This window comes from Lithobates pipiens, unplaced genomic scaffold (genome assembly GCF_037356315.1).
Source record: "Lithobates pipiens isolate NorthernLeopardFrog02 unplaced genomic scaffold, aLitPip1_a1.2 Scaffold_18, whole genome shotgun sequence".
In the NCBI taxonomy this organism is placed as follows: Eukaryota; Metazoa; Chordata; class Amphibia; order Anura; family Ranidae; genus Lithobates; species Lithobates pipiens.
In genome coordinates, this window is record NW_027507758.1 from 80,085,318 (window position 1) to 80,100,382 (window position 15,065).

The following is a 15,065-nucleotide window of genomic DNA, read 5'->3' on the forward strand; positions in this document are numbered from 1 at the left end:
AGATTGGTCTGCGTTTGATTAGAACGTCACTGTTATATGCACTATAGCACTTTATGATTCACGTTTGTGGCACCATATATTTAACTTTTATTAGTTTGCTTATTATTTTTATTTTGTCTGTGAAATGTGACACTTAACACAGAATTTATCATCACAGCAATTAAAAAACTCTATGTACAGTCTTGGAATATATTATAATTTTTGTTAGTTTATCACAATTTTTTATTATTATTATTATTACTATTATTATTTTTCTCTTCATTGTAAAGTAGGCACTTTAAAAGTATTTGTTGGAATGTTAGGAGAGTGCAGCATAGTAAGTTTCTATTTATACTAGAGCTACACAATTAATCGATTCAACTCCCTCACAATTTCTATTGCAGAGTTTGCCGATTCTTTCATATAACAAGTGGAGAGACTTATCTGCTCACTCAGCTATCAAAAGAAAACATCTGGGCAGTCTGCCATGTTTTTAAAATGAAACATTGTAACTTATTCTTCCTTCTTAGGCTTCAGTCCCACAAGGCGGATCCACTGCCTCAGAGTCTGCCTCTGTCCGCCGACTCAGCGGTTGATCTCTCCATTGATCTCCGCTGAGTCGGCAGATGACGGGTCCCTCTCTGCTCACAGAGCGGGGAGGGACTTGTCAAGCGCCGCTGGTTTCTGTAGAGAGATCGGAGAGATCATCATATCTCACCTGGTCCGATCCGACAGCGATGGATCCGGACGTAGGGCCATCTGTCTACTTTTGGCAGATCGGACCGAGTCGGATGTCAGCGGACATGTGACCGCTGACATCTGTCGCTCCATAGATCAGCATGGATCGCCCGTTCAGATCCGTCATCAAAACTGACAGGCGGACCTGAACGGCTCAACAGTGTCAAAGGGCCCTTAGATCAAAGGTCTGTGTGAAAAAAAAATCCAGGCAGTCTGCTAAGTTTTTAAACAATGTATAAATGCAGGAAGTTTAAATCTTTTTCTGACACTTGTTTCTTAAGTTAAAATCAAAAATTACTTGGAACCCCCAAATATTATATATATTTTAGCAGAGACCCTAGGGAATAAAATGTCAATTGCTGCAATATTTTATGTCACACTGTATTTGCCCAGTGGTCTTTCAAATGTAATTTTTGGGGAAAAAATACACTTCAATTAATAAAAAAAATTTAAATAAAACAGTAAAGTTAGCCCATTTTTTTATTTTTATTTTTTTAAATTGTGATTCTCATTTTAGCCAAAATCATGCAGCTCTAATTTATAATGTCTTAAACTGGAACTAAAGTCTAAAAAGAAAAAACTGGGAGCAGGCAGGAGCTTTATTGGAGCAGAGACATGGAATGTCTCTTCTGCAATCAAACAAACCTACCTGCCTGCTCAGTCTTCTCTAAAATATACACTGAGCTGCATATGTGCAGAAGTGAGGTCATCCCACACCAGCCATTCAAGATAGCCAAAGACCCTCACCCAGAAAAAAGCCGAAGAAAGTATTTTTGGAGTTTAGTTCCATTTTAACACATTTGTTCGTTTGTACAGAAGAAAGTTTTGTTGATGTATGCCTTCCCCTAGTATGTGATGTACACACATTACAATCAGATCAAAGTTTGAATATTTCATTCATTTTTTTTTTTCAAGACCAAATGAAAATATAGGCAATTGAGCAGGACAAATAATTGTCATTTTCTATTTTCTATGCAGTCTAAAATGTGTGTGGGATCGTTAACAAGAGTTTCTTGTCAGTATGATTCTTAATAATTTCCGAGCCCCAAAGTTAAATTTTAACACACTTCAGCCCCGAAAGATTTGGCTGCTGAATGACCGAGTGATTTTTTGCGACATGGCACTGCATTGCTTTAACTGACAATTGTGACGCTGCACCCAAACAAAATTGACGTGCTTTTTTTCCCACAAATAGAGATTTCTTTTGATGGTATTTGATCGCCTCTGCGGTTGTTCTTTTTTGTGCTATAAACAAAAAAAGAGCGACAATTTGGAAAAAAAAAGAATAATCACAATAAGCTTATATTGATTGGTTTGCGCAAAAGTTATAGCGCCTACAAAATAAGGGATAGATTTATAGCATTTTTATTATTATTATTATTATTTTTTTTACTAGTAATGGCGGCGATCTTTATCGGGACTGTGACATTATGGCAGACACATCGGACACTTTTGACAAATTTTTGGGACCATTGGCATCTATACAGCGATCAGTGCTATAAAAATGCACTGATTACCTTAAAAGTCACTTGTAGAGAAGGGGTTAACACTAGGGGGCAATCAAGGGGTTAACCGTGTTCCCTAGTGTGTGATTCTAAATGTAGGTGGAGGCAACTGACCTAGAGGAAGTGACGTATTGTGGTATCAAGCTAATAGGAACTCACGATCTGTCACGCCTCACAGAACACAACAGGGATTTGTGTGTTACACACACTTGTCACTGTTCTGCCTCTCGTGCCCATGATCACACCGTTGAGCACAAGCATCGGCACCCCCGCTGTGCACCGGGCATGTGCACGCACCGCCGGTGGTGTACGTGCTCCTGCTATCCCAATCCGCGCTGACTTGCCGTAGTAAAATGACGGAAGAAACTGAAGAAATTCAACCAGGAAAAAACCACTGCAACACATCTAGAAAACAAAATTTGGTTGGTGTCCTCCTGACATGAATCATATATGTAAATGTAATGGCCAAACTTTCACGCATAAATGGACTTAAGTATACGCTTGGGCAATGAATTATTGATGAATTGCTGTACTTCTATTTCTGTGGATTTAAAATGTTCTTGTGTTTTCGGTAGGTTTATGTTCGAAGGAAGAGAGATCCGTCTCAATATGTCGTGTGGAATTTTCATTACCATGAATCCGGGGTAGGTGCAAAGCCGACACCATTTCCTGACACAGGGAATAGTAAATGTTCTTCCCAATAAATTATACATTTAGGTAGAACATTCAGAATTAACGAGTAGTGGGACTACCCTCCCCCAGGTAATGAGAAATATTTTTCTTTTTGGCTACCTAATTGGCTTCCCCCGTTCATATCAAATGTCTGGATCAAAACAGGGCTTGTGGCTGGTGTGTTTTTAATAGAATGGTGTGCATAATACATGGAGTGCCTTTATGGGATGGTAGAACCCAGTACTATTTTAAGATGCTCAGTTCCGTCCCTGTGGGGTTATGTATTGGAATGTACAGAAGTTCTCAGTATAGGCTGTTTTTTTCTGCAGAGTTTTATACAGTACGGTAAAAGTTTTTTTCTTCATTAAAGATATTACAGCATCATTCAGCAAGGCAGTGCAAAGTACAGCAGCCAATCACAAATGATCTTGTACGAATGTGATTACAAAGCATGTATATTTTCAGTTACTATAGGTTGCCATTGACTTTTGCTGTTTTTTTTTTTTTCATTGACTAAATGCTAATGCACTTGTGCTGTTGTATTTTTTAATGTAATCTTTATTAGATTTTTTTTTTCATCATACAACATGCAAAAGACATAAGACAAAACACGCAAAGAAGAGTAGACCCTCAGATCCCGCATCTTGTCTTCAGACACCCCAATAGATGTCTTTTGTAGGGTCCATTACTTTCAAGAAAAGGAGCTCATTGTGAGGAAGGCGAGGGAAGCAGCCCTTGAATTTGATGCAGCCACCCAGTCTTTCTGCCCTGACCTGGCCAGGGAAACCCTGGAACATCGGTGGCCTCTCAAACCCCTAACAGATAAGCTGCGCTCTGCCTCTATCAACTACCGATGGGGGTTCCTGGCTGCCCTCATAGCAAACAGAGATGGTAAAATGGCTATTCTTCGCTTCCCTGAGGACTTAGACAAGTTTTGCATGAATCTCAGCATTGACCCTCCAGAACTCAGTGGCTGGCAGGATGCCATCCCTCCACTTCATAATACTTCTGAAGTACACTGATGCTGCGTACACACAATCGGACTATCCGGCGGACTTGACAATCCGCCCGTGTGTGGGCTCCGGCGGACTTTTTCTTTCCAAAAATCCAGCGGACTTAGAAAGAAGTTTTGTCTCTGTGTGCTAGTCCGCTGGACTTTTGAAATTAACGGACTTGCCCAGATGGAGAAAAGTCCGTTCATTTTGAAAGTGGCTCCAGGTAGACGGGACTAGTGAAGGAAGTTAATGTCGCTGCCTCCATCGGCGAGATTGACACCTCGCTGGCCCCATTACCTGGTATGGATTTAAAGGGGAAGCCCCACACAAAACAGAGTGGGGGACCCCTAAAGTCCATAGCAGACCCTTATCCGAGCACGCAGCCTGGCTGGTCAGGAAAGGGGGTGGAGACGAGCGAGCACCTCCCCCTCCTGAGCCATACCAAGCCGCGTGCCCTCAACATGGGAGTTGCTTTGGGGAAGAGGGGGCCCTGCGGTCCCCCCCACCCCAAAGCACCTTGTCCCCATGTTGATGAGGACAAGGGCCTCTTCCCGACAAACTTGGTCGTTGTTTGTCAGGGTCTGCGGGTGGGGGGCTTATCGCAATCAGGGAGCCTCCTTTAATAAGGGGGCCCCCAGATACCAGCCCCCACCCTATGTGAATGAGTATGGGGTACGATGTACCCCTACCCATTCACCTAGTGAAAAAAAATGTAAATAAAAAAACACAACACAAGTTTTTTAAATAATTTATTAGACAGCTCCAGTGGTCTTCTCTTCTTCCGTCTTGGGGGGTCTTCTCGCCAGACTCCTCTGCTATCTTCTGCTCTTTTGCTAGCTCTTTTTACTAGCAGAGAAGCCCGGCTTTCTTCTTCCTCGTCGCCGCCGCCGTCCAGGGGTCTTCTTCCGACTTCGGGGTCTTGTCCCACTCTTCGGGGGTCTTGTCCCATTCTTCGGTTCTTCTTGCAGGCCTCCGCTCTCTTCTTATAGCTCTTTTACTAGCGTTGGCCCAGTCTTCTGTTGCTGCCGCCTTCTTCTCTTCTTCTTCTTTCTTGCGATGATGACACGACGCTATCTCTGGTCGCAATGGCAGGGACATGTTGTGCGGCAACTTATATAGGGACAAGGGGCGGGGTCACCGGGTGATGTCACATGGTGACCCCGCCCCTGATGATGTCACAGTCCTGGAGGATGCTGGGGCTGTGACATCATAAGGGGGGTCACCATGTGACATCACCCGGTGACCCCGCCCCTTGTCCCTATATAAGTCGCCGCACAACACGTCCCTGCCATTGCGACCAGAGAGAGACAGAAAGTGTCACGGAAACGCCACTCTGCCACACAAGGCTCTTCACCACAAATGGGCTAATCCCCTATACAGCGAATATGTTCAGGGGTTTTCACCCCTGAATACCGCAAGCAAGTATCACCCTGATTGCTATATTTACTTTTGCTGTTTATTCTGTTCAGTTTGACAATTTAATCACTGCTTGTCAGTGGCATAGTTGTTACTTTCTATTGCTAATTATAGGATACACGCTTTCGTTGATTTGCCTGCAACTGTGTTTTATTATTGCAGAATTGGTTTTATGTTCAGTTCCGGAGCACTCAGATGGTGCACGTACCTGTTTGCATGCATGGTCTGATACCTGGGGCTGCATTACCCCCTCACATGCACTGTATGGCCCTATGCCCCTGTGTTGTTGCCTTCAGTTGGGCGATGTGCCCAGGGGTGTTGGGCCCTGCACCTGCCCTGTCTATGCACCGCAAGGCTTTGCATGCATACCCTGTACGTATATGTATATATATATATCTATATCGTTTCAGTTCAAGTTTCTCAATTGACTTTCTCTGTTCCTGTCCTATGCTCTCTCTTTTCCTCTTTCTGCCCTTTTCACTTTCCTGTTTTCCCTCCCCTCCTCTCCTCCCTGCCTCTACGCCAGACACCTTTGTCGTTTATTTGCCTCGAGTCTCCCTGATGGTTCCAATGGCAACAGTAAACCTGATTTCCCTCAATGTGAGGGGACTTTATGCCCCTGGTAAGAGACATAACCTCTACCTCTGTTAAGCTTTATTCACAACGGTACCCAACATGGCTCTTCAGCCTTTCAGATGTTAATAAGGCAATGGGTGGGGCCATTGGATTCCGTAGGGGAACCTCCTTTACCCTGGAATCAACACTGAGTGATCCCTCTGGAAGATATCTATTCTTGAAGGGCAGCCTGGGTAGCATCCCTTGCACTTTAGAAAATATTTACGCCCCCCAACCATGCTCAAGCAGGTTTCTTAACTGCCACTCTTACCAAATTGAAAGACTTTGCTCACGGATGCATTCTCCTAGCAGGGGACTTTATTACTCCCCTGGAACCTACCATGGACACCTCTCAAGACAGATCTAGCATCCCTTACAAACGCCTGGCTTTCATCCGCAAAAGATTCCATGACGCTCAACTCATGGATATTTGGAGGGTGATGCAATCCGCAAGCAAAAGACTACACCCACTACTCACACCTTCATTGTTCCTATTCGAGGATAGATTATGTCTTTATAGATCACCACCATTTAGCACTGTTACTCCACTCTCCCATTGAAGCCTCAACAATCTCTGACCATGCCCCAATTAGTCTCAAATTGAAAATCCCATCCTTACCCTTAAAATCCACTTACTGGTACCTGAATGATTCCCTTATCTCCGAAGACATTGACAAAAAGCTGATTGGGGATGAACTCTCTCTCTACTTCAAAGACAATATGACCCCCGGATGTTTCCCCTGGTGTACTCTGGGAAGCTCATAAGGCACATATACATGGGAAGCTCATAGAACTCGGTTCTAGGAAGAAGAGAGAGAGAACACATCTACAATCACAGCTAATGCAGGAAATAGAGAAGAAGCACAAAACCTTACAGTCCCTGACACTCTACCACTCTCTGACTTTGAAGAGAGAACTAAAAGCCTACTTCGATTCAGAACGAAAAACCCAACTCTGCATAGTTTCCCAACACTTATACAAATGGGGTAATAAGCCCAGTTGGCTCCTTTCTCGATCCCTACAACAGAAACAATCAGCCTCCTTTATAGTCCAAATAAAGACACCCTGCTGCATGAAACTGTGGCCATAGCGATAGAATTCCAATCCTTCTATCAACAACTTTATCACGTTCTCAATGCAGCAGATAGGGAGACTAGGGAATCCCTCATTCAAGAGTATTTTACACAAGCTAACCTACCGAAAATCCCCGTTTCTGCTTTGGAAGCTCTGGAAGGGGAACTCACTGCCTCAGAATTACGAGTGGCATTTAAGGCCATGGCTAGTGGTAAACCACTGGGCCCTAATGGTCTAACAATAGCTTATTAACACACCTTCGTGGACATAATACTTCCCCGACTAACGTCCTATGCTAACTTGGTTTCTGCAGGCAGTGCCCTCCGACCAGAAACTGTCCACGCTCACATCACTGTACTTCCTAAACCAGGGAAAGATCCCAGTCTCTGTGGCAGTTATAGACCAATCACCTAATTAAATTTGGATGCCAAATTATACGCTAAAGCCATTGCGATCTGGCTCATTCTCCTGGTACCTCAATGGATATCAAGGGACCAGACTGGATTCATCCCAGGTAAGGAGGCTCATGACAATTCTCTGAGAACATTATCCCTGATTTCTTATGCTAGTAGGTCCTCCCAGCCCACCCTTCTCTTATCTACAGGTGCTGAGAAAGGGTTTGATAGGGTGGACTGGGAGTATCTGATGTTGACTTTATCTCACCTAATCATTGGCCCTTCCATGCTAATGAGAATCTCAGCACTTTACAGCTCCCCTACAGCACAGCTACAAATTAACGGCACTCTTAGTGAACCCTTCACTTTGTACAATGGCACTTGTCAGGGATGTCCCCTTTCACCTATTCTTTTCGCCTTCTCTCTGGAAGCATTACTCTCGACAGTATGGAACAACCCCAACATCCACAGAATTCAAATAGGCACCACAGAGCATAAGTATGCGGTGTACGCTAAAGACAAATTATTTTATGTCCAGCAACCCCTTACCTACCTTCCCTACCTGATGGCGGCATTCACAAAGTTTGGAGTCCTCTGTAATTTTAAAATTAACCTACCCAAGTCAGAAATACTAAACGTTTCGATCCCACATAAAACAGCAGCTCAATTGAAACCATCCTTTCCCTTTAGTTGGCAACCTCACTCACTAAAATACCTGGGTATATTCCTTACACATAACCCAGCATCTCTATTCCATGTTAATTTCATCCCTTTACTGAACTAGATTGGAGCGGACCTCCATAAATGGACCCAGCTAGCACACTCTTGGTTGGGGAGAATTAGCGTTGTGAAGATGAACATCTTACCCAGGCTGCTTTTCTTATTCCAAATGATCCCTTACAAGATCCCTCTGGAGTTTTTCTCAGTGTTACAATCCCTAATATGTAAGTACGTCCTGAAACCACAAGCGCCCCCGAATTGAAAGAAAAATGCTCATTAAACCTTAAAGAGAAGGGGGCCTAGTTTTATCGGGCTTTAAGAGTTACTTTTTAGCGATCATATTGAATAGGATATTGGACTGGAAATACCATAAGGACTCTAAACTATGGGTTCAACAAGAACTCGACCTAAGCGGTGTGGACTTGTTCCCTCTGATCTGGATACCTAGCAAATTCTGCAAACTATCCTTGACTACTTCACCACTTACCAGGTCCTCCTTTGCGATTGGGGACTGAATGTGCAAAACGCATAAGTGGCTAAACAATTCTCCTATAATGCAACAAATGGGACATGACTATTTCCCTCTGGGAAACCTCGATCCTAAGTTCAGAGATTTTGATCTCTACGACCCCAGTCCTACTCCACCAAGTGACAACGACCAATGGTATCTTATCTATATCGACACTTTTACCATCTCCCACAGTCTAATTTATTGACCAGTGGAAAAATCATCAGCTCTCCAGGTTCGTCAAATCTCTACTAAAACCACTATGCTCTTTCGGATATAACTCCGGTCGAGAGAGTCCTTGACGATGATCAACCACCTCCTACTTCTACTATACACTATTGTCACTATCTTCAATGGTCCAGCCCTCATTCCTATCTAAATGGCAACAAGACCTACAAAGTCTTCTCTCAGAAATGCAAAGTTCAACGATCCTTTAATTAACCCACATTTCTTAAATATTCTCCAAAACTGTGGAGGTTAACTACAGAATGTTGACAAGATGGCACTACACCCCAGTGGTACTTCACAAAGTCTTTCCATCCATATCAGCGCTGTGTTGGCGAGGATGTGGAGAGCAGGCAACCCATGCTCACATCTGATGGTTCTGACCACTCATCCGCCCATATTGGTCTACTATACTGTATTGGATCAAAGAGATCAGGGCTCTGCAGTCCCCAATGATCCATGGGTGGTAATGTTTAATTGTACAGGCAAATCAGTAGGACCGTATAAAAAATCCATAACCCCTCACCTCTTGAATGCGGCCAAGGCACTTACACCCAGACTTTGGAAACAACAGACCATTCCTACATTAGGCCAATGACTAATGGAGGTAGACCATATATACCATTTGGAAGATAATACTTACTCCCTTCGAAATAAATACGAATTATCCAAGAAGATATGGTCCTGCTGGTTTGCCTTTAAATTTTCATCCATATATGCAGAAATTTCATCTCAAACAGCGTAAGCAGATGACTAGTTACTTACTGTATAAGTTGGTGTCGTACTGAGGCAGGATAACCCACCCCTTTCCCACCCCTCACCTCTATCTAATTTTCTCTTCTCTCTTTCTCGCTTTCTCCTCCTATTCTTTCTTCCTGTCATACACAGTTTTCTTTGTGAGGTATGTTATACCCTTATATGGCATTTTTCTTTGATTTATGTTCTCTACTGAACCAATGAGTCACGCTCATCTATGCTTAATGATTGGCCCTCAGTTTCCATTGGCTCCATGTTTACGCATACTGCTCTCATGAGTTATCCCTATTCCAGGTAGATCTCTGTGTTTGTTGAATTTTGCAACTGGGGAAATGTACCTTGTATTTCATTGTAAACTGGTTCATACTTTTCAATAAAAATGTATTACACAAAAAAAAAAAAAATATGGAGTGCACTGTATGTTATGGATTTATGAACTTAGGGACAATAGGATAATGGATATTAAAGAATAATAACACCTGACAGTTCTAATTCTTTTTAGCTCAACCCAAAATGAAATACGTTGTGTCTGGAGTTGGTTTTCAACACTTCTTGATGTAACTATTTACGTTAAGTTGCTCCTGTTCACAAATATATCTAAAAATTATTAAAAATTCTAGCTTGAAGCAACGTTGTTTGATGCGCATGTCTCTTCATTTTCTTCTCCTTGTGCAGTATGGGACAATGGAACAAAGTATTTAGTTGGTTGCTGTCGTTCAGGTCCCTTATGGAAAACTCTATTTTTTTTCCTTTCAGATATAGAGGCAGAGTGGAGCTTCCAGACAACTTGAAATCCCTATTCAGACCTGTCTCTATGATGGTACCGGACTACCAGCTCATTGCAGAGATCATGCTCTTTTCTGAGGGATTCAAAGCAGCAAAACCTCTGTCAGGGAAGCTGGTGAATCTGTACCAGCTGTCCAGTAGGCAGCTTTCCCAGCAGGTATGACCCTTTTCATTGTATTACCTTTTATGTATCCATTTGGACAGGGTCAGATAGATCCATCTGACTCAAAATGTATTAATGGCAACTGACCTGTAGAGGATTTCAACACCCTTGGGGATACTTGTATAGGAGGAACATACTATACTTGCCTTATTTCTCACTGCCTTGGGTTTCCTCCCCACTGCACAACCGGTCCTGTGAAGCTTCTTCTCATTGCTGCTCCATCAATCACAGGCACTCTGACATCATCACAAACAATGCAGGACCAGTAGTCCAGCACTGTAAGTGAGGACCCTGATGGCCCTCCCTCAACCTAGAGCGCTGACTACTGCATAATAGAAGGATAAGGTAACTATATTTGCTTTCTTCATTCCCTGTGGAAAAAAATAGCATTTACCCTTGCAGTCCTGGGAGAGCTCCACTGCAAGGGTCACTGTTTCCCAGTGTTCAGATTTAAATAGTGTTTGTATTCTCCTAGATCAAGTAAATTCAACCATTTTTTCTAGTCCAGGAGTGAAGTTGAAAGAAGAATTGCTGTGGACAAACGACACTTTCCTTTCATAGTCTAGTTAAAGCTGACTTTTCCTTAAAAACAAATTATTTAGTACAGTGTGATGTGACAAAACAATTAAATCAAAAAAGTGTGAGAATGCCTAGGCATCGTGCCTCTAGGACCCCACCTGTCTTCCATTGTTTGGAGACTCTAGTAAAGTTTTATTATAATCCTCCACCTATGGAATTCTGAACATTAGCAAGGTTGGCCATCTTACGAATGAAAATTTTTGGGACCACCCTGTATTATTTCCATTATAACTGAAGAAGAAGAAGCTACAAAATGTCTTCAACATTACAGAACAAGGCCAGCTGGATGTTACTAACTGCTACTAGCTATTTCCATGGTGATTTTACAAACATTCACATCTTGCATAATATTCTTGGACAATCAACATCTGCCTTGACACATTCCGAGATTGGATTTTAACTCCAGTTTTGTTGTTAAAAGCACAATCCCCTCTAGGTGGTCTATATAAAAGACAAGCAGTTTTGTGACTTTACTGGTGCCTTTAAGTAATGTGTTTCACCAGAGAAGTGGGATAGATTGGTAGACAAATATTTTACTTAAGTTGCAGTGTGTGAGAGAACTCTGAACTCTCTGCAGAGGTTTTGTATTTCCCAGTTCTCACCCAATCATTACAGTCAATGCTCAGATTATGCCATATACACACAATGTTAAAGTATCTTTGAGGGGCAAGGAGGCTGTCACACCCACAAACCTCTACTGACTTTTATGGCTGTCATCAGCTATTAGGGAATCTCCATTCATCACAGACACTATGGGACACATTATACTGTATATTAGTCCTGGTCCAATGCTAAAGCAGACTCAAAAGTAATTCACATTTATTAATCATATAGATGCTGAATACTTCCACTCTGTTATTTAAAATAAAAATGAAGTCCAAATTCTATCTTAAGTCACTACAACTCAGCCTGAATAAATACATATGGCAAGGGAAAAAAAACCCAGAGCGCCCATAATATTTTAATCAAACATGGAACTACAGGTGGCTCCACAATGACAAATATACTAGACTACTATCGTGCCTCAATATTAGCACAATTAAAGGACTGGTTTAGACCATTACCATTTACGCTATGGGGAGATATAGAAGGAGACACAGCACCATTCAATAACCTATGTCAATGGCTATGCAGCAGATGCCCTTGAACCAAGATTCCCTCTCACTACTCACCCACTATTAAAGCCTCAGCACAGGCCTGGTGGAGACTTACGACATCCACTTAGAATGATACCCCTTTAAAGGAGTTAAAACACCCAATCGCTATTCTGTGTACCTCATTCCAGATATCTGCTTAAATAACTGACTCAAAGAAACTTAAAGAACACTTGAAATACTATTCATCAAAGGAACCTTTAAATCCTTTGATCGATTAGACCTACAGTACAATATACCCCCTACAGACTTCTCTCAGTACCTTCAAATACACAACTGTATTAGACAAAACCCACAAATCAAATCCACCATCTCAATACAGGTGAATGACTACCTACACCTAAACTCACAAAAGAAAGAAAGGTATATCACTGTTCCATTCCACACTTGGGGAAAAAGACGCATTCACAAAACCTTCCCTATGATCAAATGGGAAAAAGATTTACAATGCCAATTCACCCCAAACCAATGGAAAAAGGCACTCAATGCTACTTATAAAGCCATCGCATGCACTGCACTGTGGAGACTAACCCAAAAAGATGGTACTTTTTTTTAATCAAAACTTTTTTATTGAGAAATTGCTCTTACAATGCATATAATAATTACAGCTGGTGAGTGAACAAATATACAGATTATACAAATTGCATTGAATATCTATAGTACATGAGCAATAACAGAAGGCAATACAGATACTGTGACTTTTCAACTAAAACACCAACTAGCACTTTTAGTCCAATTTATTAGAACAGTATTAGACATTTCTTCAACCAACAGATCGTGTATATTCTAGAGCTTTACCTGTAAACATGATCTTACTTGTTCCTGCCTCCTTCCCTCTCTCTCTCTCACCCCCCCCCCCCACCCTAACATCAATGGTGGGTCTCTAATGCAAGAATCTGTCCATCACCATTTGTGGTGGGGCAAGATTGGGATCATCCAGCCATGGTTGCCAAATGAGCTCAAATTTTTTCACAGCTTTTCTGCTGCTGTAAGCTAGTCGCTCCCTGAGAAGAAGTGAATTCCAAAGATAGTACTTAACCCCTTTGGTTTTAGCCCACTATAAAGAGAATGCCTCCCAACTCTGCTGGAGGAACTGTGGCCAAACAGGAACACTCTTACACAAAATGTGGGAATGCCCCCATATACAGAATGTCTGGACAGAGGTCTTTCATACCATCAGCACTATGGGAAGTATACCCACCCCCACGCTTAGCTATTCTTAATCGGAATAGTTACCAAGTATTCCCGGATGGGAGGCTTAGCCATTCTTAACCTGAATAGTTACCAAGTATCCCTGGATGGGAGGAAAGTAGTAACACATATACTTCTAGCAGCCAGACTCTCAATAACAAGATTATGGAAAACTGCCAAAAATGCTTGATGTTGTTAACATGATCAAAACATACTACACATATGAACTCTTATTGACAACTGATAGGGTGAACTATCAAAAAGAAAGGGCAGCATGGCTGGTGTGGACCAAGTGGTATGAGAAATACACAAGTTGACTCCTTGACTAAATGGGAAACAAACTGGTTGAAACAAGTTAGTTAGTTTAGTTAATTTGGTTTATTGTTTTGTTATACAATATAATGCTACACTATTACCTATAGATGTGATAGTAGGATATGTACATTGTTTATGTAGGTAACTGCACCTATGTACTTGATATTGTTTCCGCTTTCTAAATTTGGTAAACCAAGTAAAATAAATATACCTTAATTGAAAGGTTGTCTGAATTGCCTCCCATCCTATGACACCGTTTTTTCCCAGATGGGGTGTATAGGTGGGATGGTCGATACTCTTATCGTACGTTTAGTACTTATACTGCATCCACTGTTCAAGTTAAACTATGACTCATGTTATGACATTGATCATGTAAGTAACCCTCCGTTATATGTCCTAATGTATAACAGAACGTACCAATGTTTACTTACCCTTTTGTACTTTTCTTTTTCAAAAAACAATACAAATATTGAAATAAGAATAAAAATTAAGTAAGTCTTGTTTTCTAGAATCACTATGATTTTGGGATGAGAGCCATCAAGACGGTTCTAGTTGTGGCTGGCCAGAAAAAACACGACTTGGAGACCAGGTGGGATTAGAAACATGACCATTGTACTGAGAGCTTTATTTAAATAGACCATGTCACACTTGTGTAATTAATAGCTTATATGCATAATCTATACATTGTGGCTCAATATAATGCTATCAAACATACATACTTTATTATCTTTTACTTTTATGATACAGATTGGAAGCCAGCATTGTGGATATTTGAACAGAAAGCAATGTATCTGTCTATATAGGCTGCAAACAGCTTCATACTTGCAATAAAACAACCTATTGGCTTTTGCTTGTTTCCTTCTGTCTAGATTTCAAATCAATGAAAAATTTTGAAAGCAGTTAGTAAACAGGGGTAGGGTTTGAATCTCTCTCGTTTTGCTATTAGTTCTTTCACGTGCTATCAAACCCAATTCATTGAGTGAGGGGAGTCTCTGGGACTGTGACTCCCCTAGGGATCTCCCTAGGGGAGTCACAGAAAAAAATATATATGGAAGAAAACCACCTATAGATATTGTACTGGAAACTTTCGCCACATCCCAAAACAAAAGAAAAAATTGCAAAAGGGGGTGCTCCAGGGATTTTTTGGGCAAAGGGTAGTAACCAGAAAGGGGAGTAACAAGCGTATAAAAATATACAAAATTTATTGAGTACAAAGCAATAATAGAATTGGTACACAAGGCATATCAACCTAAAAACAAATTAGTCTGACTGAATAGTT

At 41.6% G+C, this 15,065-nt stretch overlaps 1 protein-coding gene across 1 annotated transcript in view; it reads left to right on the forward strand.

Annotated features, from left to right (window-relative positions):
* Positions 1-15,065, forward strand: part of DNAH14 (dynein axonemal heavy chain 14) — a 418,175-nt gene that overhangs the window by 195,355 nt on the left and 207,755 nt on the right. The window contains exons 32-34 of the mRNA XM_077485830.1: positions 2,798-2,866; positions 10,355-10,541; positions 14,296-14,375. Coding sequence (XP_077341956.1) covers positions 2,798-2,866; positions 10,355-10,541; positions 14,296-14,375 — 336 coding nt within the window. The remainder of the gene's footprint in view (positions 1-2,797; positions 2,867-10,354; positions 10,542-14,295; positions 14,376-15,065) is intronic.